General features: G+C 39.2%; 1 protein-coding gene across 1 annotated transcript; it reads right to left on the reverse strand.

Annotated features, from left to right (window-relative positions):
- Positions 1 to 1,302: 1,302 nt before the first annotated feature.
- On the reverse strand, positions 1,303 to 18,996 carry PTCD2 (pentatricopeptide repeat domain 2; the record flags this gene model as incomplete). Its single annotated transcript, XM_082013789.1, has 11 exons — positions 1,303 to 1,527; positions 2,884 to 2,997; positions 3,790 to 3,864; positions 5,427 to 5,540; positions 9,359 to 9,450; positions 10,600 to 10,678; positions 11,661 to 11,711; positions 12,125 to 12,242; positions 13,083 to 13,212; positions 16,667 to 16,759; positions 18,891 to 18,996. The coding sequence occupies 11 exons, from the start codon at positions 18,994 to 18,996 to the stop codon at positions 1,303 to 1,305; spliced, it is 1,197 nt and encodes a 398-aa protein (XP_081869915.1).
- Positions 18,997 to 23,359: the final 4,363 nt, after the last annotated feature.

Here is a 23,359-nt window from a genome sequence, read left to right on the forward strand (position 1 = left end):
AAATGAGTTAACAGTGTTAGAGCCTCAGAAGGAAACCCCTGACTTGCTGTAGCTACATTTGCTTTGATGGCTAAAGATGTGTTTCTGCATGGATGGGTTCTTGTTCCTTCACAGTGACTCACTGGCTTCAACAAAGTTTTACATAGCATGCACAGGCTCATTTACAGAAAGAATCCTTTGAGTTCGGACATTTGCTTGAGGGAGGTAGAGACAAAACAAGAACAAAAAGAACAGAAGCCAAAGGAGAGAGAAGGCAGCCCAGCTTGGAGAGTACTAAGCTGGGGTCCACGTAGTCTTATGCTCACAGGACTGCTGTGTCTGTTCCAATAGGCTCATCACTTCATATGCAGAAGTAAACCAAAAGTACTGAGAATGCCAGCCAAGGCATACCTGTTTCCAATTCCTTCTATTCTGGATGGCGAATGAGAAAAGATTTATTTGGTATAGAGGACTCTCAGTTACAAAGAGCTTTTTATTACTAGAACCAAGTCAATGTGAAGCTTCTTTGTACTGTTTTTATGATCACATATGTGTGAATTATGCAGATGACATGTAATTCTAGATCATACTTGCTCTAAGAAACTTGTTAGGACTTTGTCGCAAATTTTTATCAAGATCTGCTTATCCGGGGAGGCTTAGTATCAGAAAATTTGAAGGGAGCAATATGTCGGGCCCCTTACTGTGACTTTTGTTCGGGAATCTCCTTCGAGTGAGAAAACAACCACATGGTTACCACGCTACCTCCCATAGCATTTCCAACATCCCATTTGATACGAAAAACATACTAACACATTGCTTCTGAAGAAAAAAGATTTTAAAGAGAAAAAAAGATGATCGTTTTCATCTGATGCTCTGGAGATGTACAGAATTTGAATCAACAGTTAAAGCACATCTATACTCTTCTCTAAACTCTGGACTGCATCTATCCTTTCAGTCAGAACGTTACATCCAATGAAGACTGAATTTTCTTCTCATGAACCACAGAAGACAGGTCAGATATGCATACTATTTCATTCACTTACATCAGGACACTTAGCATAGGAAAATCCTGATTTAAGTGCCTGAGGAAAAACTTAAAACCATTCTACCACTCCATTTCCGAACAATACAAAAATACCCACTGTCACAGATGATTGTTTTTAGCATCAAAATTGAAACACGGAAGCTACATGATCTGTATTTAAAATGCAGTTTCACACAAACAACTTAATTGCTCATTGTGGAGGAGGGGAGAAGACATTTTATTTGAACTTGGCTTCTTAGAGATGCCAACAGGAGTTCAGTTTGCCATCAAATACTGAACTATTCCAACAATAGATTTGACCGAAGGGGTTTAGCAGCCTGATAGCCCAATTGCTTCTGATTTAAAAGCCTTGCAGGGGTCTTCTTTGAACTAGGAACCTGGAAAAGCATGTCTTCCAGCGTGCACATGGTTATCTGTCCTGAAGCTTGTAGTTTCGTATAAACATCTCCTAATTTGGCAGAAAGGTCGGGGTTTTCTTCCATCTTTTCCCTGACTGTAGCCAGCTAAGGAGAAGAAAATGACAGACTGTTACAGTTCAGCAAGCGAAAAATCTCATTCAACCACCATATTGAAGATAAGCAATCACTCAAAGAGAAAAAAAATACACAAGATAAGATAGATGGCTAATGCAATGACTCATAAGAAGAGCACTTTACACAGCACAATGGTGGAAATGCACTGGATACCTATTAAAGAGAGTTTATTAGATTTAAAACTTCCTCAAAGTTGTACAGTCCTATTTCAGTCCTAGTACAGACCAACACAATTATTTTCTATTTAAACCCAGGAAACATAATTGCTTCCTGGAATCTACTTTTCATATCAGCACAATTCCAATTATTATTGTATATCACAGTAAATGCCCAGTACAGTACAAATCAATAAAAGTCAGACTATGGAATACTGACAAGTTCTGTATGCCATACACAGAGTATGAGCTCAAGTATAAGTAAATCTCTTAAAAATATTTATTGATCAATAACCTTTTGCAGAAGGAATGAGTTAGGACTAATGCTTAGTATTTGTAGAGACTGATACAAAGTTGCCGAACAAATGCAAAATACAACACTGACCCATGCAAAATTTATTGCAATGAATTTCAAAATGAAAAGCTGCTTTAAAAAATTTTGTTTTAAAATAGCAGTTAATATACATGGGCTATGTTTTGAAAGGTATGCCCCCCTTCTACCTAGTATTTGTTATTTTATGTATCAGTTATTAATTTTATTTAATAGGCAGCAGTGAAAGGCTAAATATTTAATTATTAACACAGTCTTATAATATCTTGTTCCATGGACACATTCAAAATTAATACACTAGTAAGTTTCAGAAAAAGCAGCAGCAATGTTGCCAAGCTGATAGGGGTACATATGTGTTCTGAAGGCAGCCTTCTTGGTGATCAATACTGTAAAAGCTATTTTTAATAGTAAAATAGCAAAAGCTGTTATTTACCATACCATATCACATTTCCCTGTATAGCATCACAGGTCTTTGCAAATAGTACCAACCTAACAATATCGCTGTGATCAGAACTTTATTCTCATTTTTATATCAAACGAAAATAGCAGAGAAGGCAAGGGATTAAATTATTTAATGCCACTAGGGAACGCTTCATTGACATTCAGATGAAATCTGAACTTCTAAGAGCAAAATCCACAATAAAAAACCGAAGTGGATAGCTAAGTGCTTTGTCCAACAGTACGGAAAGCCAGCGAGCTGCTTTGGCGTCTGAATATATCAGAACCCGAACAACTCTAGCAGGGCTTTCAGGACTCAGGGACCTGAAGTTCGGTAGCTGAACCACCATCATCATGGCTCAGCCAAGCACTGTAGACATCCTCTCATTACTGTGTACTTACCACCTGCTCAGAAAATTCGATTTTTTTCACAAAGGGAGGAGTATCTACTTCCATTGCTGTCTCTAATGTCTTTATTACTTCTTCTAGTGAACCAGATCTGAGTTGGACAAGAACCTTAAAAATAAAATAAAACCACACCACACAAATATTACTTATCATCAGAATGCAAATTTTTAAAAGTGTGTGAGGAACATATAAAGCAAAGCAGGACAAAATATATTTCTAGATGCTGCACTGACAAAAATCCACTAATCATGAAGAAAGCAGAGGGAATGATCAAGTTGCACAGAGATCTGTTTTTTTTTGCAGCTGGGACCTGGAAAGGGTGAGCCTGGAAGCAGAGTTCGTCTGATGGAGCTGCATTAGCTGTTGTTGAATAAAGTATTTTCTTCCATAGCTTAGAGAGGTCACTTTACAGGGCACATGCAGTAGACTTTCTCTCAAGTTGTAGACCACACAATTAAAGAAAAAAATTGTTGTATGTACATATGTGGTTAAGGTTCATAGGGCTGAAGGAGGCCTGAAGTGGTCAAAGCGCAGCTAAGGCAGGCATTTACTTGGAGCTGTGTTTTTTTAAATCTCTTGTAGCAAGAAAGCAAAAAGTCACAATGTCATAATTAAAAATTGTTCACAGGTCTACACTCACGGATGTAGGGTAGGTCTACTTTCCATTCCCATCTATGGTAGGAAGCGATTTTAAAAATGGGGGAATGCTGTCAACAACTCAGAATGTAACTCACCTAACTGACAGAAATTGTCTGTTGGCTCAGAAACAAGCCCAGCAACAGTACTGATATACACCTGTGCTAGTAGGAAGCTGGTCTTACGTTACTTTGCACATGGGAGGTTTCTGTCCACTATGACATACTTCTCTGCAAGATTCTAATACAATGCAAGCATACTTACTTTAAGATTATTGTATAGTTTGTTCTCTGTTTTCATTATCTGGGAACAATAAAATTTGGCTTGCGCTACATCATTCTAGGAAGGAATTATAAATAATAAAAAAAATATAGTTATACATTTGTGACACACTTTCACAATATAAGTTCAAGAAAAACAAGAGTCTTCCACAACTTTTCAGTGAATCGGAAACCAGCATCTAAAACCCCTTCACCAAGACCCAAACAGCATCCAGCCTGTGAAAGGAACACCACATGCTGGAGTTCCCATGTGATCTGTCTCTCCAGCACATCAGACAGTAGTCCCTGCCTCAGATCAGCAGGGAAAGGAGGCATATAACCAATGTTGAGCATGACAGCACCTGAAAGAGAAAAGATCTACACACATGCTCAGTTTGGCACATGTCAGAGTACTTAAATGAAGTGCAGCATACGTTAATGTGGGTATTTATCCTGCCCAGCACTTTTAACCTTTTGGACATACACGTTTACAGTCCTGTATCTACGCCGTCAAATGATTTGTATAGTCAGTAAATGTTACACTGGCCTTTACTAAACCAACCACTGTTACTTGGGATCAAGAAACATCTTACAGCAAAATGTACTCTCAAAGATCATGCAGCTTAAGAAATAGTGAAGTGTAATGTGAAGCATTATTCTCTTTGCAAAACAAGAATTTTAACTGTTTTTACATAAAGGCATCAAGGTTATTTCATGTTGTTTCAGAGACAGAGACTTTGCTTTATAACCTCAAAGCCAATGAGGAGCGCTGTCATGCCATCATACACAGGAATAAATTAATTTCAATGATGGTATTGTTCAGTGTCTCTGTTTACAAAGACAGTGCAAGATCACAGAGTGCATTAGAAAATTTTAACAATTCTATTTCATTCATTCAAATCCATGAACAACATGGATTCAAATCCATTCAAACTGCTAGCTCTTACAGTGCCTCTGACCTCTGCTTAGGTGTGAAACAGAGAAGGTTCAGAATTTCCTCAAGATGTTTATACAAATTAGTGGCAGAGGAAATATTAGACTTTAGAATGTCCTAATTGTTATTCTTCTCCTCAATCTTTCACCCTGTGCTGCCTCTGAGCCTCTTCATATCAGTGCTTAGGCACATGAGGTATATGAAAACCTCCACCTGAGGAAACATATTGTGGAGAACGACAGGCCATCTCCCAGGCAGTAGGGCAATACGCATCATAGCCTTTGAATTTGCCTCCCAAGATAAAAGTTTTAAAGAGATGATGTGCAAATATTTTAAATAACCATTTTAATCCTATTTAAAGGAAAACATCACTAAATAGTAGTATCTGCAGGACTGGGACCAGGGTTACATTTAGCCTGCTGGCCCAACCCTCTTTCATTTTCTAAAAATAATTCTATATGGCATTGTTGCTAGCACAAAATACCTGTGCATTAGACTTAAGATATGTTTAGGTTACAGAATTTCCACATTCACTTTGTGTGGGAGTTGTCTATAGTCCTACCCTTTCAGAGGACTAAAAGTTCTACTACTTGAAGTTATTATATAGATCAGTTACGCTTTCTTTATGTTAGCTTCCTTTCACTGACTATCCTACTACAATAAAACTATAGAGATCAAGGCACGAATCAAAACAAAAGGTACTGTACCTGCTTCAGAGCAGTTGCCATAGCAAAGCAGAATGCTCGTAGTGGTACTGTGTCACCTTTTATCTGTGCTTCTTCAAGCAGTTTCGCAGAAATTTTGCATGACTCCAGGTTGTCCTGCATAGAAATTTCAAACCTAAGTTGCACTTGTTGTTCTTGTGATCTGAAAGGACTGTAGGCAATTGCAATCACATTCAAGGGGCATGCAAAAGTCAATATACTGTAAGATCACCAAGGTAATTCCTATCTGAACCCAACCGAGCAGATTCTGTGCAGCACTTCTTGAGAAACACAACATCAAAATACAATATTCAAAGCTACAGAGTTCAGAAGAGGGTAGAAATAACTTCCATTATTTTAACAACTACACCTTGCCCTAACTGTTTTGGCTTCTACAAGAGATAAAACCAGCCCGTCGTATGCTAAAACTAAGACACTTTCCTTTCCACTTTCCAATCATTCCCAAATCAGGAAGAAAGTTGACTTTTTGTCCTTACTTTATTCTAAAAGCTACATTAGATAGTTAATGAAAATCAATGCTTCCTAAGCATTGAACTGCTCAGCACTATTACACTAAAGAAATCTCTCTATGTGTAAATTTGAACATTTGGCAATTTTTAGCCTCTCTTACAGATTAAATCTTGCAAGATGTTTCCAAAGTATATATTCTAATATGACAGCTTAGACATTTGCCTGTTTTCCAACACAGAAAGCCTTCATTATTTCTGTGATTATTTTCAATAGGAGTCTATAGTAAAAGGCAATAAGTTTACCTGTGTGTTATCTGACAAATGACCAACTCTCCAAAATAATGCTCCTCACACCGAAAATTATGAATAGAGCTGACTGGACTCCAAACTTAGTAATGGTAAGTAATACTTAAGTAATACCTGCCAAACTTAGGTGGCAGCAGGAAGGTTTTGTACAACTGGTACCACCAATACGGATAAGAGTTTTCATATTCCTTCCTAGTATTTAGTGTTGATTTCTGTTCCTACTGTTCAAAATGTCGTTCCTGCAAAATACTGGTCGTGATTTAAGGGATAGGGTCATCCTTCGGGTATTTAAGGGATGCTTTCCCATGCCACTGCTGAATGGTCTGCACACCTTGTGAAAATACCTTTTAAATCACATGAAAAACCTGTGGTTTAAAACATGTTCTCTGAAAATTTAGGAACATTCTGACCACCAGAAGATTGATTATTATTACATAAATATTTTGTTGTCATCAAAAGGCCTATAGCCCTTTCCTGCACTAAAAGAAGGACCATTTGTCACCTTAGAGGATAGCAGTGCCTTACAATGATTTAAAACATCACAGAGTTGACCTCCAAAACACTTCTGTACAAAGATTAAACATTAATTCTTTTGTTTATCCACCAGCAACAATCTGAAATTTAAGCCTTGTACATTTTTCTGTACTGGTCTCTATCATAGTTATTCAAAAGAAACCAAGAATTAACCTAGTAAAAATCCAGCACTGCTCTTAATGATACCAGCACCATTATTACTAGTATTCAAGTAGTGCATCTTGAAAATATTCCCCTTCAAGATTTTTTTTCTGAAGTTTCGTATGTTGCATCACAAGCAAAAACACCTTTTGAGCTTAATGATTTCTCCTCCTACCACTAACAGCTGAATCAACAGATTAAGTTTTTGAAAGAGCTCCACTTAATCCTCACTAGTGCATAAAGGGTTACTACAGCTTATTCCCTTATTGATAGTATTTTACTGTAATTAAAAAAAACCCCACACAAATTAATTATGGTTATTAAAACAACTGGGTGACAGTTTAGAATCATTTCCCCTCTATTTTTATCAATTTGCTAAACAAGTAATGATGGTCCAGATTCTCTTTTGAAAACATAGATAAGACCAGAAGTACTAGAACACAGACGTCTTGGGAATCAGTTCTTGTTTTACGTGCCATGGATCCAAGCCTTCTGACAGCAGGCCATGGAAAGAATCATGTAAAGATTTTAGGGAATAAGCTACAGCAGAGGGAGCAAAGGATACCTCAAAGAAACACAGTGGGTTTCTGTGAAAGCCTTTACCTAAACAGGCAGAGTATAGGCCAAGTAACAACCCTGAAGTGGTAAATATTGCCTCAGTGGATGCTAGTAGCAAACACCAAATTATAAACTTGGATTGTAGCATACTGTCAGAATCTTTGTACATTCGTAACTTTCTGAAAAAGGTATGTTCTATGTAGAACTGGTAACATCCCTACACTAACTGTAATCACCAATCTCTAGCTGTTTTTAGCAGCAGACAACTTCCATAGCTCTTTCTCAGCTCTGCCTACTGCCTGCCTCTCCAAACACCAAAGCGACATGGCTGTTTCTATTTCCCCTGACCTAAAGGCAGCCCTGATTCACTAGAACTGAGAATTTCAGAAGTACCACATAAATGACTGCTGAGCTACCATTTTAGGCCAACTCCTTTTTATCACGTATGCACTCAGTTTCATTGTATGGTTAACTGAGAAACCTAAGGAAGATTAGTCTAGTGGTATAACCCTTTCCTCAGTGTCTTTCTTCCTAAAAACACAGGGAAATTGAAGAAGAGTTTCCTACTGAGCTTGGGAGGGGCCTATGTTAATATTTCAAATTGCAGAACTCATTCAAATCTGGAGAGGAAGATCAAAATAAAAAAGTCTGGGGACCTCACTTTGCTACAAAAGGGAAATAGTTCTAAGGAAACACTCTAGAACCTGTTAGCCTAATTTCTTACTATGGTCATATTCTTTTTCTCTGAGCTAAAAATACAGTTAAGCTCAAGGGGCAGCCTGTCTCTCACTGAAGGCATTCATCCAGGTTTCTTTCCCCACTCAGCTGCCCATTTTCATCAGGCATGTAGGAAGAGATTACCTTTGAGAACTCTAATCCTTGTCGAATTTGGGTGCAATTAAAGAAATGGTTAAAGGTTACTTGGAGGAGGAGGGGAGAAATCACAGAATCATTAAGGTTGGAAAAGACCTTTAAGATCATCAAGCCCAACCATCAACCCAACACCACCATGTCCACTAAACCATGTCCTGAAGTGCCACGTCCACACGTTTTTTGAACACTTCCAGTGATGATGACTCCACCACCTCCCTGGGCAGCCTGTTCCAATGTTTGACCACTCTCTCAGTAAAGACATTTTTCCTAATATCTAGTCTAAACCTGCCCTGGTGCAACTTGAGGCCATTTCCTTTTGTTCTATCGCTAGTTACTTGGGAGAAGAGACCAACACCCACTTCATCAAAACCGCCTCTCTAGTTGTGGAGAGCGATAAGGTATCCCCTCAGTCTCCTCCAGGCTAAACAACCCCAGTTCCCTCAGCTGCTCCTCATAAGACTTGTTCTCCAGACCCTTCACCAGCTTCATTGCCCTTCTCTAGACATGCTCCAGCAACTCAACTTACTTCTTGTAGTGAGGGGCACGTGGTTAACCCTCAGTTAACCATGAGAGTGACTCCGTTCACCACAACTCTCTAGGCTCAGCCAGCCAGCCAATTTTCTACCAAGTGAAGAGAGTGGGTAAAATGGAAAGGAGATGTCTGACAAACAGAACATATCATATATATGCCTTATCTCTTAAGGAAGCCAGACTACAAACCAATATTGAGGCTCAAGCAGAGTATAGTCTGAAGAGATGCACAGATCCCAGAAAAAAAATACTATCAGCTAATCAAAGGCTGTATCAAATTTTTTCTTTAATGTCCATGTAATTTTTTAGGGATTTGATTTGTGACATTAGTTTGTATGGGAAGCTATATATGTGCACCACACCATGCACTAGGAAGCAATTTAGGATTTAAATAAATCTAAAATATTTGCACTAGATAAGGAATTGTGACTGGGAACATATGGAAATTTTAAAATAAAAAAAAGGAAGACACAGAGAAGGCATTTCAAACACTTTTTCATCATGTAAATTGAAAATACTTACCAGTTTGTAGCATATTGCAAATGCAAGTAAATAGGTTTCTTTGTTGAAAGGTATACCTTGTTTTTTCATTTCTACCAGAACTTCCAAGGCATCTATCAAAAATACATTAGTGTTACTCACTTCACAAATTTAACACTGTACATTTAGTAACTGAAAGAAAAAAATTCCATGTGGTATGAGCTCAGTAAGTCTATCTCAAAATGAGAATGTAAACTGAAATCTGTAATGTTTTAAAAAAATTAATACATTTCAAAAAGTTTAATTTAGGGTCAGTTGGATGTAAATATTTCTTCCCGGCAAGGTTTTCATTTTACATTAACATCTGGCCTTACTGTTCTATTATTTTCATACAAATCTAAAGCTAAATTCTAGATACTTGACAAAGCCACTCTCATTCTTCCTAACTGCCCAGAAAGCAAGCCTTTTAAACACATGATCAAAGCTTCCACTATTTTAGGCAACTCCTCAATAACGCACATGCTCCACTACACTACAACACTGCATTCAGGCTCTGATCCAGTTATGTTTACAGTGGATCAGTCTCAATTTTTAGGACTTATATTTGCCAAATGTCAAGAGACCAAGCGTTGCGTGTTCAACAAATTTCAAATAAAGAGATTTGTTTGAAAAGCTTACTCAATACTCAATTTAAGGGTTTCTCATGGAAAGTCTTTTCAGTCAGGTCAGATGATTCCCCCTTATCCTCACAGAGAGCCAAACTGATTTGAAGCATTTGACTTAAATATTGCAGTAGCCACTCTGTGTGGACAGACTAGTAAGAAAAACCAAGAGAAGACTACGGTTTGGTTTTGTTATTAAAGGAAAAAGGGTACTCTTCCCTCCTCTGACACAAATGCAGAACTGCCAAAGAAACTACTGAAGAACTTACTGCTCCAAAAACCACACAAAACAAACTCTGAATAGAAAAAAAAAAAGCTACGAGAAATTACAAACCAAAGAGAAAGTCAGCCTTCATAGAAGAGGGTTTAGGAAACACAACTCCATGCAACTGAGAATGATTAGAATACCACTGTAAGTATGAAATAAATACAGCCTTCTGTTTTTATTACACACTACAGTGCAGCTCATTCACACCTATGCTGATTTACACGGCGCTTGGCCTTCTAAAACCATAAACCAATCAGCAATATTCATTAAAAATATATATATATTTATACACACACGTACAGTGAGAAGCATCCTCCTCAAAATGCATTTGCCTTAGCAAACACAGTACTTACTTTCAAAACGGCCCTTTTTAAACAACATAGTCATCAAAATATGGAATGATGTACTCTCTGAGAAAAAACCATGCAAATTCTGGAGAAGAAACATACAAACAGAGCAAGTATAAAGAAAGTTAGGACAGTGAGCACTCCTACTGTGCATAGCATTTAGCAGGTCTTCCTACTGGAATAAGCCCCATCTTCACAAGTTCAACATTTAACTCTCTGTGCTCCCTGACTGTCCCTCTGTCAAGTAACCTCTAAAATACTTGTGACTCAGTATGGTCAAAAACTCACTAAAATTAAACAGAAAATTTCCAGAGATTCCCACTATCATTCTTTTTAATGACAGATTGTGACCTCTAAGTTAATGCAAGCAGAAGTCACTGACTAATGGCAACTCCAAAAATACCAGCAGAAATATAGCATGCAGCTGATTAACAATATCTTTGGGCTGAAGTACCACCACCATGAAATTGAAAGAATTTTTTTGTTAATCACAGTATCAAATGATGAACAGCTTGTCACACAGGCTTGAGTGATGACAAGCAGAGTACAGAAGAGAGTCCCGAAACCAGAACACACTTCAATCACACTGTCTGTTGGGAATAGGCAAATAAAATGCCAGAGATACTAAGTCTGAATTTCTGCAGCAGAGTCTGAAGAAGTGGTACTGTACCTTACTATCCATCAGTTACTAAGTCCTGCAAGTGCTGCAGGACCTGTCTTAAAGAAGTAGATCTCAATCATAAAAACCCAAACCAAAACAAAAACCACACACACTCTTACACATGTCTAATTTAAGAATTGTAGCCCCAGCAAGACTTCTCACATTTCTGGCGAGGCATATCTCATGCCTTAATGAATTCACATCATAGAGATGGCTTTCCATTGGCTGCCAGAGATTTCTGAAGACACAACATTATAGCACTGAATCTTTTCAATTTATTATACGCTGTGCATGACTACTATCTTGTCATAAGAGCACACATAGCATTTTACAGATGTTCAAAAACAAGTCCTTAAGTTCCTTCAGCACTAAAAGGGCCCAGTTCCTGAGCTGATGAATATCATACCACCTCTACAGGGTACACAGGGAGTTTGAAGTACAGAGTAACATGATAAATCTGTTGGCACAAATAACACAAGGGATTTCAGAGGACTATTACATAAAAACTCAGAAGTGTTCACTTCCAAGAATGACGTAATGCAACACAGAATGCAGGAAAACATGCATCAGCTGTGTTCATTTGAGGAATTATCTTTTAACCAATACTTTTTATTCAAATAATGCAATTATATAGAAGTACAATAATAAAGTCGTCAAATTAGCATTTGATTTTCTTTACATTACTGTTTTGTTATTTTAAAAATAAAAACCATGTAATCTGCATCCTTTCATTAATGTCATAGACATCCTGCAACATGTATACTTCAAGTCTATGAGCTCATGTAAGGCTCCTGTGTAGTATACCAATTATGCATATTGGACTAATAATAATAACAACAACAATATTTTCAAGATATATAGGGGAATTACCTGATCTTTGATAAGTTCTACTGCAGGTCTTTCAAGGTCCAGCTCATAACATAGCCTCATAAAGAGGGGCCCAAATTTAAAATTATGTAAGGCTGTGATTCCATTCTGTTCATGATACCTATTGGAAAGATTAAAATAAGTTAATCACACGGGGCAGGGAATTTGTCAAGGAAAAACATCTTTAAACAGACAGGAAGATCTGTATGTGCAATGACAGAAGCACACTTCTCTACCTGCACTAGCCAATGACATTTCGGTAACAGGAGATTAGTTTTGCGGAAAAAATATTGTTTTGGTCAAACTAATGAATTAACTAGTAGCATGTAATGTTTTCTATTTCTCGTAAAGTAACATACATTGGATTAGTAATAGAATGGGTCTCTGCCACAAAAAATCCCAGCCACTTTACCTTCTATTCCTAGAGCAATAGCACAGGAAGTTGCAGCAGTCTATTTTAGCAGCAGTGCCTACTAAAATACCTCAACTTTTTCTCTCCTACATTAAAAAATAAATAAAAAAGATAAAAATAAAGTGTTTCACTTTTTTCTTTATAGCTCCTACAGTGGGAGTCTTTGCTGGGAAGGCTTTCATTCACAAAACCTCCTGACCTGCCACTGCTGGGTGCAGAGCAGTTTATAACCAGGCGTGTCTTGGCTGGAAAATGCCACTGAACACACCACTACCTCTCAGCTGAGAGACGACATTTCTCTGTGGCTCACCATTCATTCTGCATACAGTAGGACACCACTTTGCTCCTGTAGCTTGACTCTCCTTTGATCTGAGAGTCTCTGAAGGGTTGGAAGATCCAAAGTAAATGAAAATATAGCCTTAAGGGATTAACTATGCATATAGCCACTGAATTAAGGCAATCCCTCAACTGCAGACACAACCTGAGATCATCTAATAAAAGCAAAAAAATAAAGACAAAAAAGAGTGTTACCTGGATTGTTAAAAATACCTGTAAATAACTTTTCTGGCTAGTTCCACATCAGATGAAGTCTGACACAAATGCAGTAAACTTTTTAATTCATTTTTGAGAATCACTCCATTTTTCTTTAATTTTTCTTTAATACTTTCAAAATACGGATCTGAAAATAAAAAACATTATAGCAGCAGTCTGAAGACAATTCCATTCCTGTGTTGCATACTTAGGAATGTATGGAGATTCAATGAAGCAGAAAGCTTGTTTTGTTCACCAAGAAAAATGCATAAAGCTTCTCGCAGACAAGCATGCCTAGGTATCCCCATGAAGTCGTGTCAGACTTGGAAAACCAAGAAGATGCTTATTGTGAACTTAATTTCACTGTGTATGTTATGGTAATATATCAGGTAATAGAGAAACTTTAAAGAGGAAGGAAGTTTTGTAAGTGACATTTTCTGCCTTACGTTCTTTTTTTAAAAAGCAAGCAAACAAACAAAACCAATCCAACTTAGCATTCAAATGAGTCTAAGAACTTCTACTCAACACTGTACGGAAGATTGAAATTCCTTCACAATGGATGCAAACATAAAGAGTATCATACACAACCTATGTATTTCTACATGTAGCCATAAACTTAAAAGTTGCTTTCCTTCCCTCCGAAAAAAAAAGGTTTCTCTATCCAGCACATTTTCCTATGACAAAGCAAGCACAAAGATGAGTCCCTCAGCTGGTGACCTCAAGGCTCTGATTCACAGAATCATAGAATAGTTTAGGTTTGAAGAGACCTTTAGAGGCTCTGTCTGAGCCACTGTAAGGTCAGGTTTCTCAGTTTAAGGTCATGGTTTTGGTATGGGTGACTTGAGCTCATAGAAGGGGTGAAGTTCGATCTCCAAATAATTTCAAAGATAAGATGTTCCTAAACAGGCACTCTGTGCACGTTCCAAAGACAGTTGGGTGGGATGGATGAGATTTCTCCCCTAATCCCCAATTTTTCTGCTGACATTCTTCTGGTGCCAACGTGTCTGTCCCAAAGCGGCACTTTCCCACCACATCCAGCTGCCAAGATGAAGCTGTTCAGGTCCTCACTCTGCTGCTGTTGCTGCTCTGTGAGGCTCCTCTCATCTGGGGAGCAGCACTCATCCCTCAGTCTAGGTTTTTGCACTAGATCTTCCAATGATCCTGATTGCTGGTTCTGCTGGAGTTTTCTTTGGGACTTCCCTCTTTTTCCCTTTTTTTTAGTTCCTTTTGTGTTTTTTTCCTCCCTCTCAGTATGGCTGTGCAGGTAGTCCTGTGTCCCTTTGCCTGACAGGTTTCTTCTCCTAGCCTTTCAAAAATACATTTCTGAAAATGTCAGCTTTTGAGCATCTGTTACGAAGCAGCAGATATTGCTCTCTGGGCATGCTGTGAGTGAGGTTGGAAAGATGGGGATGGATGGACAGATGAGCTGCCTGAGCCTGGAGCCACTTGCTCTCACCCCAATCGATGGAGGATGAGCTGCTTGCCCCCTGTAAAACCCAGTGTTAGCGCAAAACAATTTCTAGATGTTGTGTCAAGAGGGAAGGTGGTTTGACAGAGCCATGCGAGCATCCTAAAAACACTCTGTGGAATATTTAGTAATTTGGCATGATGGCTGGGGCCGTTGGTGAGGACTGCTGAAGATTGCCCATAGGTAGGCAATGAAGGTTGAGTGTCTGAATTTGTGCAAGAAACAATTCTGGTAAAGAATTGTTTTCCTTTGTCTGTTTTGGGTTATAATGATAAGCAAACAGCACAGCTGATAAAGGACTTGATCAAGTCTCTGTGTTTCTGCTGCTGTGGATACATATTTGTGAAAATAGGCCATTTGCTTGAAAACACCACAGATAGCCCTTTGGCATTTAGAGATACACAACATTAAAATCACATGTACCCCATTCCTCTAACAGTGCTGCCCCACATCTTGGGCAGAGAAGTGAACTTTTTTGTAGCAGTTGCTGTGTCCCTGCTGTTTCAAGCTAGTAACGTACACAAGAGGTGCAAAGTGAGCACCCCAGAGAACAACTTATCCAGCTACTGGATGCATATCTGTTGCTACATGCAAGTACAAGTCCTTACTCAAGACTGAGATGCAGAGCTGAACCCTAAGAAGTCAGAATAATATATATATATAAGTATGCATATATAATGGTTGTGATGTGTTCAAAGGTGTGAAGAAATTTAAAACACCTGTGATCTGAACTGTATTTTTAAAGAACACATAATAGTTATTATAACTACTGTAGGTAATTGTTTAACTGCTGTAGTTAATAGTATAACTATTACAGTTAACAGTTGCATTGTAAGTATAATGAATAATAGCTATTATATGTTCTGTGTAACAGTTATTACTGCTTTTTCCATTTCTAAACCAAGTTTATTACTAGCCCTAAGTACTTCTTTTCATCTTTCAAGTAATAGACTAAACACTAAGTACAGAAACCATGCACACATACACACAAATAGGTGCTTAGCACATTGTTTTCATCAGTTCTTAGAGGCTACTATTTGTACAAAACATAAAGGTCAACTGTGACCTGTAAAGTCAAATATTTGGCTTCTACAAACCTGTTTTAGCAAGAGTGACTGACCCATAGCAATAAATTCAATGTATCTCAAGTACAGGATGAATAATCCCCAATATGAGTACGACATCATCACAGCAAAATATAACAACATTATGACTTGCCACTGCCCAATTTAAATTCTAATTTTACTTAATATAGAAAACCTGTCATGTTGAGTTTACTTCCCTCTCTGTCCCAGAAGACAGGTTTATATAAAACTAAATTTTATTATTTGTCACTTCCTTGCCACACAAAAAAAAATCAATATTAACTGCATCCTTTGGAACAATCGTCAATTTGTATCACTAGAACATCTGCACATGATGAAACTGGTGCAGGAAATGGAGTTTTACCTAACCTTTATTAAATATTAAGGGCAAATTTATGTTTATATTTATGTTCCTTAAAGAAGGGAATTTGGATACACTTCAAACAGCATGACAAAACCCCATCAGAAAAAATCCACTAATCCTGCTCCTTCATTAGTTTGGAAAACCTGAACTTGTTTTTTGTATTCTGAGTGGGTATACATCATCTGGAATTGAGTGTACAACTGAGAACTTACATTAGGTAAAAGGAAAAAAATGTAAAAGAATAAGCTAACTTAATTTATGGAGCAGATTAAAAGAGAATTGCTGGCATAGGCCTCCTCTGGATAGTGAAGTAGTTATTAGGTTTTGTATTAACTTTCTCTGCTGCTGATATATTTGAAGCAAGATTTGTAGACTGAAACAGTATTTTCTATTAGACTATTTGATGAAGTTGGAAAAGCAAGGACACAAAAAACTTAGGTCTTATGTAAACACCTTGCATACTTGAAAGCTTCTCCACATTTCCCAACACAGCATAAATAATAGTTTCATTCTACAAAGCCTGTATCTTCCAATAATTTTTGCTACAAAAGATTTGCAAGAGGAAGACATAAGTTGTTGGTTTAAATGAGGTCAATTGGTGTCATATTATATATAATAACTTTGCCTTGTTTCCTAGGACTTATGCTAAAATTGAGAACGGTGATTATGAAATAAACACCAATACCTTTATTGCCATGAACTTCATTTCTAATTGCCACTTTCATCTGCTGAAATTCTTGTAACTTTATGTCATCTTCTGTTAGCAGATACCGCTTCCCTACCATAAGAAAAAAAGAGAGGAAGGTTAAGTTTTACATCACACTGTCTGTATTAATACTACTGAACTTTGCATTTATGTATTACTGCTGTTGCTTATTGTGTGATGCCAGACCACCGGCAGCAGGACGCTAAAAAAAGACTACAAAAATTGCAGTTGCTCACATCATTGACAAAAGAACCCAAGCACTATGTCCCAGCTTTCCAGACGTAATGTGTACAAGGATGAAGAAGTATATATTTATTGGATGTGTAAAAGAAAAACTAGAGACACCATTCCACTCCACCTAGCCAAGATACAAAAGGATTCTGCACAAGAATAAGATCTTTATCCCCTTTCATGCTTTTATTATGATTTGTCTTGTCATCCTTTGTTCACCACAATTCACTAGTGGCACAGCTTCCATTTCTCATATGTGCTGTCCCCGCTATTGTAGAATGCATTCTTCTGGAAGCTCCAAATGCAGTACGAAGACAAAAGGAAAAAATCAGAAAGCTTATATTTTGGATTGTAGTGATAGTCAGGAGACCTAGTGAAGTTCTGGCGCAGTACAGATATCAAAGATAAGACAGTCATTTAGTCTAGAATTTCAAAATTAACTTTGGGTGCTGACCTCACCCATACTGTATTGTAAGTACCTTTAACAAAGTGTCATCCAAATGGTATTTGTGAAGTTTTTGCTGTCACAAAACCAGTTCTCTAGTAATTTTTATTTGCAACCAATGTCTTTGTAACAGAGAGTCACTGTAGTAGTTTACATTGTCACAACCTAATCTTTTAAGTTTTTGGCTTCCTAAAGAATGATTCCAATCATGAAGGGACATGGTAAATGTCAATACATAAGTAATGACTTAAGTTAGGTTATTTACTCTCCTCCTGCATTTCCCTAAGAAAATGTAACAGGCCATGCAAATAAAAACACTCGTTTTCTATGAAGCAAAGCACGCTAATGACACACTTCATAAAATCTGAAGACAAAAATGCATTAAATGGCACCTTTAGACATTAACCAATGGGTAAACAAATGCAGTTCATCCAGCATGAAATTGGCCTGGATTATCTTGCTATCTACTTCCCACAGACCTTCTCAGCTCATCTAATACCAAAAGACCATCCTTGTCCTGGTCCTCTCCAGAGCTGATGCAGGAATCACGCTGGTGCCTGGGGTGGGACAGGTACACCACACTGCATGGACGTTCAGCGGTCACAAGTGGTGTCAGCAGCGAGCTTGGGGCAGTGGAATTTTACCCTTGAATTCAATTTGCTGAATTCTACCACTTCCTTAAATTCATACCTTACAGTCTTACAGAAACATACCAGTGCAAAACCAAGTACCAGCGCCTCCAAGAAAAAATGAGGGAGATTGGTATGATAGCTGGTGCACACAGGCAGTGCAGGCCATCCCAGAGAACTTAACCAACCAACCACGACGTGCTGCCAAGCCCCTAAAAGGAAGGCCAGCGAAGAGCTGTGGGCAGACCACCACACAGGAGGGATCTTTATGTCTCTGAGGGATCTAGTAGAGCTGTAAACTGAGTTAAACCTCCACCGACGTTGGTGCAGCAGGCCAGGAGCCCAGACGGGGCCTATGCTGGGGAGACCTCTGCCATACACGTGCTTTCCACATGCCCCTGTTTTGCCCTCTGGGTGAGGGAGCGCCTTCGAAAGGCCTCTGAAGCCCAGCTGTGGTGGTGACAACCAGCAGGCACAGCCCAGGGTCTGGATAACGTTGTCGTTCTCCCAAAATAAATACACATTTATGAAGCTGCATGTTTTGGGTTTTTTTTTTTAGTGGCTCATACCCAACCAGCGGGAAGCACGGAATAAATGCAGTAACGCTGCCGCTAACCTTCACCGCAGGAGAACTCCGCCGGACCAGCGCGGCCTGCCCACCGCAGCACAAACGGGGCCTCTCTGACGCGCACCGGGAGCCCCTCGGCGTTCCCCCGCCAGAGCCGGCGCCGAGAGGGGAATTCCGGCAGGAACCACAACTCCCGTCAGGCACACGGCTGGCGGCGGTCGCCGCGCATGCCGGGAGTTGTAGTACTCCGGTTTGTCCCCCAGCCAGAGGGCAGCCCAGGGCCCCGGCCGACCATCCCGCCACTCGCCCCCGCCGCGCAGCTCGCGGTACCTCCAGGCGCGCAGCCCCAGCAGTCCGAGGCGGGCGAGCGAACCGCCAAGCGCCGCACCGCCTCCCGCACCACCCGCTGGGAGCCGCCTGCGAGCACCGCCGCCATCTTGCGCCCCGTCCTACTGGGGGCGGCCGGGGGCGGGGAGCTCGCAGGCCTTAGCCCGGGCCGCCGCTCACTTCCTCCCTCTCCGCTATGGCCACCCCCGTGCTCAGGCGAGGCGTGCTCTGGAGCGGGAGGGCCCTTGGCGCTGCGGCAGGTCGGTGGTTCGTTGGTAAGAGGCAGCGGAGCTTGCTGCTTGGGGGGTCAGGGGACAGCGAGGCGGGCTGAGGAACGGCGCGGGGCACGGGCCATGCCGGGACGGGTCCTGTGGTTGCCGCTGTGTCGAGCGGAGCAGGGACGGTGTGCCGCGTGGGGACTTTCCCTTCGCCTTTATCTGTGTATATATAAAATTAGAGACGCCTCTGAGAACGGCGTATCGCTAGCATGCAGTGCACGAGAGTATTCTTAATTTGTTTCTTATAGATATTTCACCTTGCCGGGTTTATAGCTTGATACCTTAGGACCTGCCTTTTTGGGTCACGGGAAGCCACACGGAGGCCGCCAAACCGGCGGCAGTCGGTGTTAACAAAACTGGGTAATTCGGATGACAGGAGCATAACCACAACCGATGTTTTTGAAAAGCCACTTTTCCAAAAATCCTGACCTTTGGGAAGAAAGTGCGGTGATGATGGGTAGCTCTATTGTGCCTTTTCAGCTTCTGCGAGCAGAAATTTCTCCGTGTTGCTTCCTGGTAGCTGGATGCCTGTGTCTCAAAAACGGCCCCCTTTCCTCTGGCACTGGAGCTGCTCGGCGGTGAACCAGCGGGAAGAGCTCAGCCCTGACCTGCAGCTTACCTGAGCGAAGCACTGTCATACAGACAGTTGCTTGTGCTATGGAAAATAGTTCTTTTAAACCCTCAGGCTTGCTAGTGGCATCCTTAGCTGTGAATGAGCATTTAGAGGTTTATCCTAAAAAAACTCCAAAACAACTCAGATCTTTTTGTGTGCCTCTTGAATCAACATAGTAAAAAATAGCTTTAAAAGAAACCCCATAAACCAAACAAAAATACCACTTTTTCTTATTTTCTAACTGGTAAAGCATTGTATGTATTCTCATATTCTGACTGTGGAATTCCATGTACCAGGTCTTTTTCATAAAAATTTGCAAAGATGTTCAGAGCTGGATGTGTGTGTATAATTGCATGTCAGAAGGATACAAGGAGAAAAATTGTTTCACACCCAAGAATAACACACTTTTAGTGGTAGGTGATAGATTTTCACACAAAGGCTTTAAGGTAATGGCTAAGAATTCTGTGTAGCATAGTAATGTCTATTTTAAAAATATTTCATGTTTCTTAACATTAATTCCTGCAACGTTGTGTATGTATTTCTGTATCTTCTTCCAACAAATTTTATCTAGACATTCCTCATGCATCGTCAAGACCTCATCATCTGTGAGAGATACACACACATGCAAGCATTTTCCATTTTGTTTCAAAAGCTAGAACAGCATCTTGAGCAGATTTCAAAGGTGGTACAAATAGTAGTTGGAAAAAAACTTTGAAGAACATTTGAGTGAACTTTGCAGTTCACAGGAGATGCAAAAAAAGTAGATGATCAAAAATTGAGTATTTCCAGATGAGCATCTACCTTTCATTTCTAGTGAGGCACATCTTTACACGGGGAAAAAATAACCATCCGACAACAACAGAAAAGCCTTTTTGTGCGTATACATCTTTTTTGTTTCTGCTTTTATGACTACCTTTAGCTAATTGCTGGCATTTGATGAAAAAAGTCTGTGCACAAAGAAGCTATCCTTTATTGTTGTTTGGGCTTTTTTTCTACAAATCTATCATTTTCTTAAATACAGAGTTCAGGTTTGTGACAATTTGTCTCATGCTGGAAAAAAAAACATTTAGGGGAAAGCTTTGCTGTTTTAAAAATGACAAGATAATGGCTCATCCACATACAAGGAATCTGAACTGTTACGGTAGCTGCTGCTGACAGCTGTGTCATAAAGGCAGTTTAATGCATCCATCTTGGTAAACGTGACAGAAAAAGATGATTTCTAATGAAGTGTTCAAACTTCAAGTGAAGTTTGTTTAGAGATGTCTGAGCAACCTGGCTTACGTAGTGATTTCTTTCTTCACTAGGTAGAAGATCTCTTCTTTCTGCGGCCTATGTGGACAGCTCAAAATGGGAAAAGAGACAAAAGCAGGAGCATAGCCTGGGTGAGAAAAGTTTGTTTCTTTTTCTCCGCTTTGACTAACTAATTGCAACCTGAACTCATTGTAGACTAGCTCATCATCTACAAATACTTGAAAATAAAAAGATGTGTGGAGCAAAACACTTCTGAGGTTCTGTTACAAAATCTGCTCAACATGTTAAAAATATGTCATATATATTCAAAGCTACAATGCGGAAACAAGTTAGAATTTGCCCATTTAATTTATGTTTGGTTTCTACAAGCTGATTTTTTTTCTTTCACAAAATCCAAAGCTTTTAGACATGTCATAGTTTTTTGACAGTTGAGACTGTCTCTGAATGTCCTCTTCATTGACATGTTTTAATTGTAATGTAGTGCAAAAGAACACCTATTCTGTAAGTATTACAGGGCATTCCTGTTTAAAAACATTTTTTTAGAAGAACATTTTCCTCAGAGTTTTGCAGGAGGGAAAGTTACATTTCTTGTTTGAAGTTTTAGATTTCTCTTTTGTGGAAAGATGAAACTAAACATTTTATTTCTGAGGAGTTGTACATTAAACTATATCTGCATATGGTACTGAGATTTCTCATGTGAATTTCATAGCTAAATTGTTTGGCTAGATTACATTTGAAATTGCATTCCACTATCTTTTTGGTGACAATATTCAATAGAAAGCAGCATGCAAAACATTTTTCCATGCTAAAGATACATATGCATTATTTTGTACCATGAGTGTTTTGGAGACCCCTTAATGCATGATCTTTGTCTTCCATTTTTCATTCCTGGGCCACTGAACTGTGTTTGTTAATTGTAACATGGATTATGAGGCTCAAAGAAGAATCAACAGGTGAAATTCAAGGGCTTTTGTCAGGCAAGAGGACAGACAAAATGATCAGAGTCATGTTTTTATGCACTAATTTGTTTCCATTATTTGCCTGTAAACAGCTAGGTTAGTATTGTCAACATGTTTTACTGTACATGGGCCAGAAACATCCGTAGCTTGGATCCTGCACAGACTGTTAATACTTTGTAACCCTTTGCTGTCAATAGGACTGCTCATGTAGTGTTTTTTAGGCTGGAGTCACAGACAAGTGCCCTGGGATGCATTTGAACCAGTCACCTAAGAAAAAGGGTTCTTATTTTGACAAATGTCACAGGCAATAGAAATCCACTGCAGAAGAAAACATTGTTGTGCAAGTGCTGGTACAGTCCATGTTTGGCTTTCCCCAGGCCTGGCAAGACCTTTCGTGACTGTTTGGCAAGCACAGTTCTTGCTGCTGCTCTGCTGATGATCTTGATCCAAAGCAGATGTCAGTTCCATGCTTTTCAAAGAACTGCTTTGCATTTTCATTTTGTGTTCACAGAAAAGAGAAAACAAGTTAACATGGTGTCAGCTGTATTAGCATTTTCAAAGAGGACACAGCCCTGCAGACATCTGCTCTGTAGCTGTCAGTTGTATGGTTGCACATACAATCTTGTGTGTAGTAACTGGTGATTGTAGCTAGAGTGAATTCCTTGTGTTGAGGAGATGCTCTTTTATTTGTGTATTTCAAACACTGTTTCAGAACAGTTATTCTGTGAAACAATGTTGTGAGAATACATTTAAAGGAAAAAGAAGTATTTTTGTTTTAAAGTCAGTTCCATTTCTCTGCTGCAGTGATGTGGTGCTATCCCAGACTCAAACTGATTTACTGTGTCCATGTAAGATATGCTTTATTCTCTTCTCCATAGTCTCAGTTTAGCATTCCAGGCATGAACGAATTTAGCAAACTTCAGTACTGAAATAAGCGTGGGAAAGAATAAGATTGTATTTTGTGTACAGAAGCACATTTGTTCAAAAAGGTAGAACTTGAAAAAGTGTTTATTTGGAATTTACAAACTGTTTGCTGGTAGGAAGATCCCTGTCTTGAAGTAACTTGGACTCTACTTATTAAAAATGAGATACCAAGGAAATGGAAGGCATGTCTGGACTTAGATTCTCCAGTGTTTCGGTTGGTTCATCCCTAAAAAGGGTAAAATTAAGTGACAGTAAGCATCTTAATGAGAAGAACAGGAATTACCAGAATCCCAGGGGATGGCAGAATCCAGTTGAGATAGGAAATGTCTTTTTTTGTTAGAAAATCTCAGAGTACCCAAAATGGCTTGTCGGCAACACCAGGTGGCAGTGCTGCCTGTACAGACTTGAGTAATTTTCATTTAAAGCCGCCGCCTTCGGTACAAAGCT

Source organism: Phaethon aethereus, assembly GCF_964289735.1.
Source record: "Phaethon aethereus genome assembly, chromosome: Z".
Classification (NCBI taxonomy): domain Eukaryota; kingdom Metazoa; phylum Chordata; class Aves; order Phaethontiformes; family Phaethontidae; genus Phaethon; species Phaethon aethereus.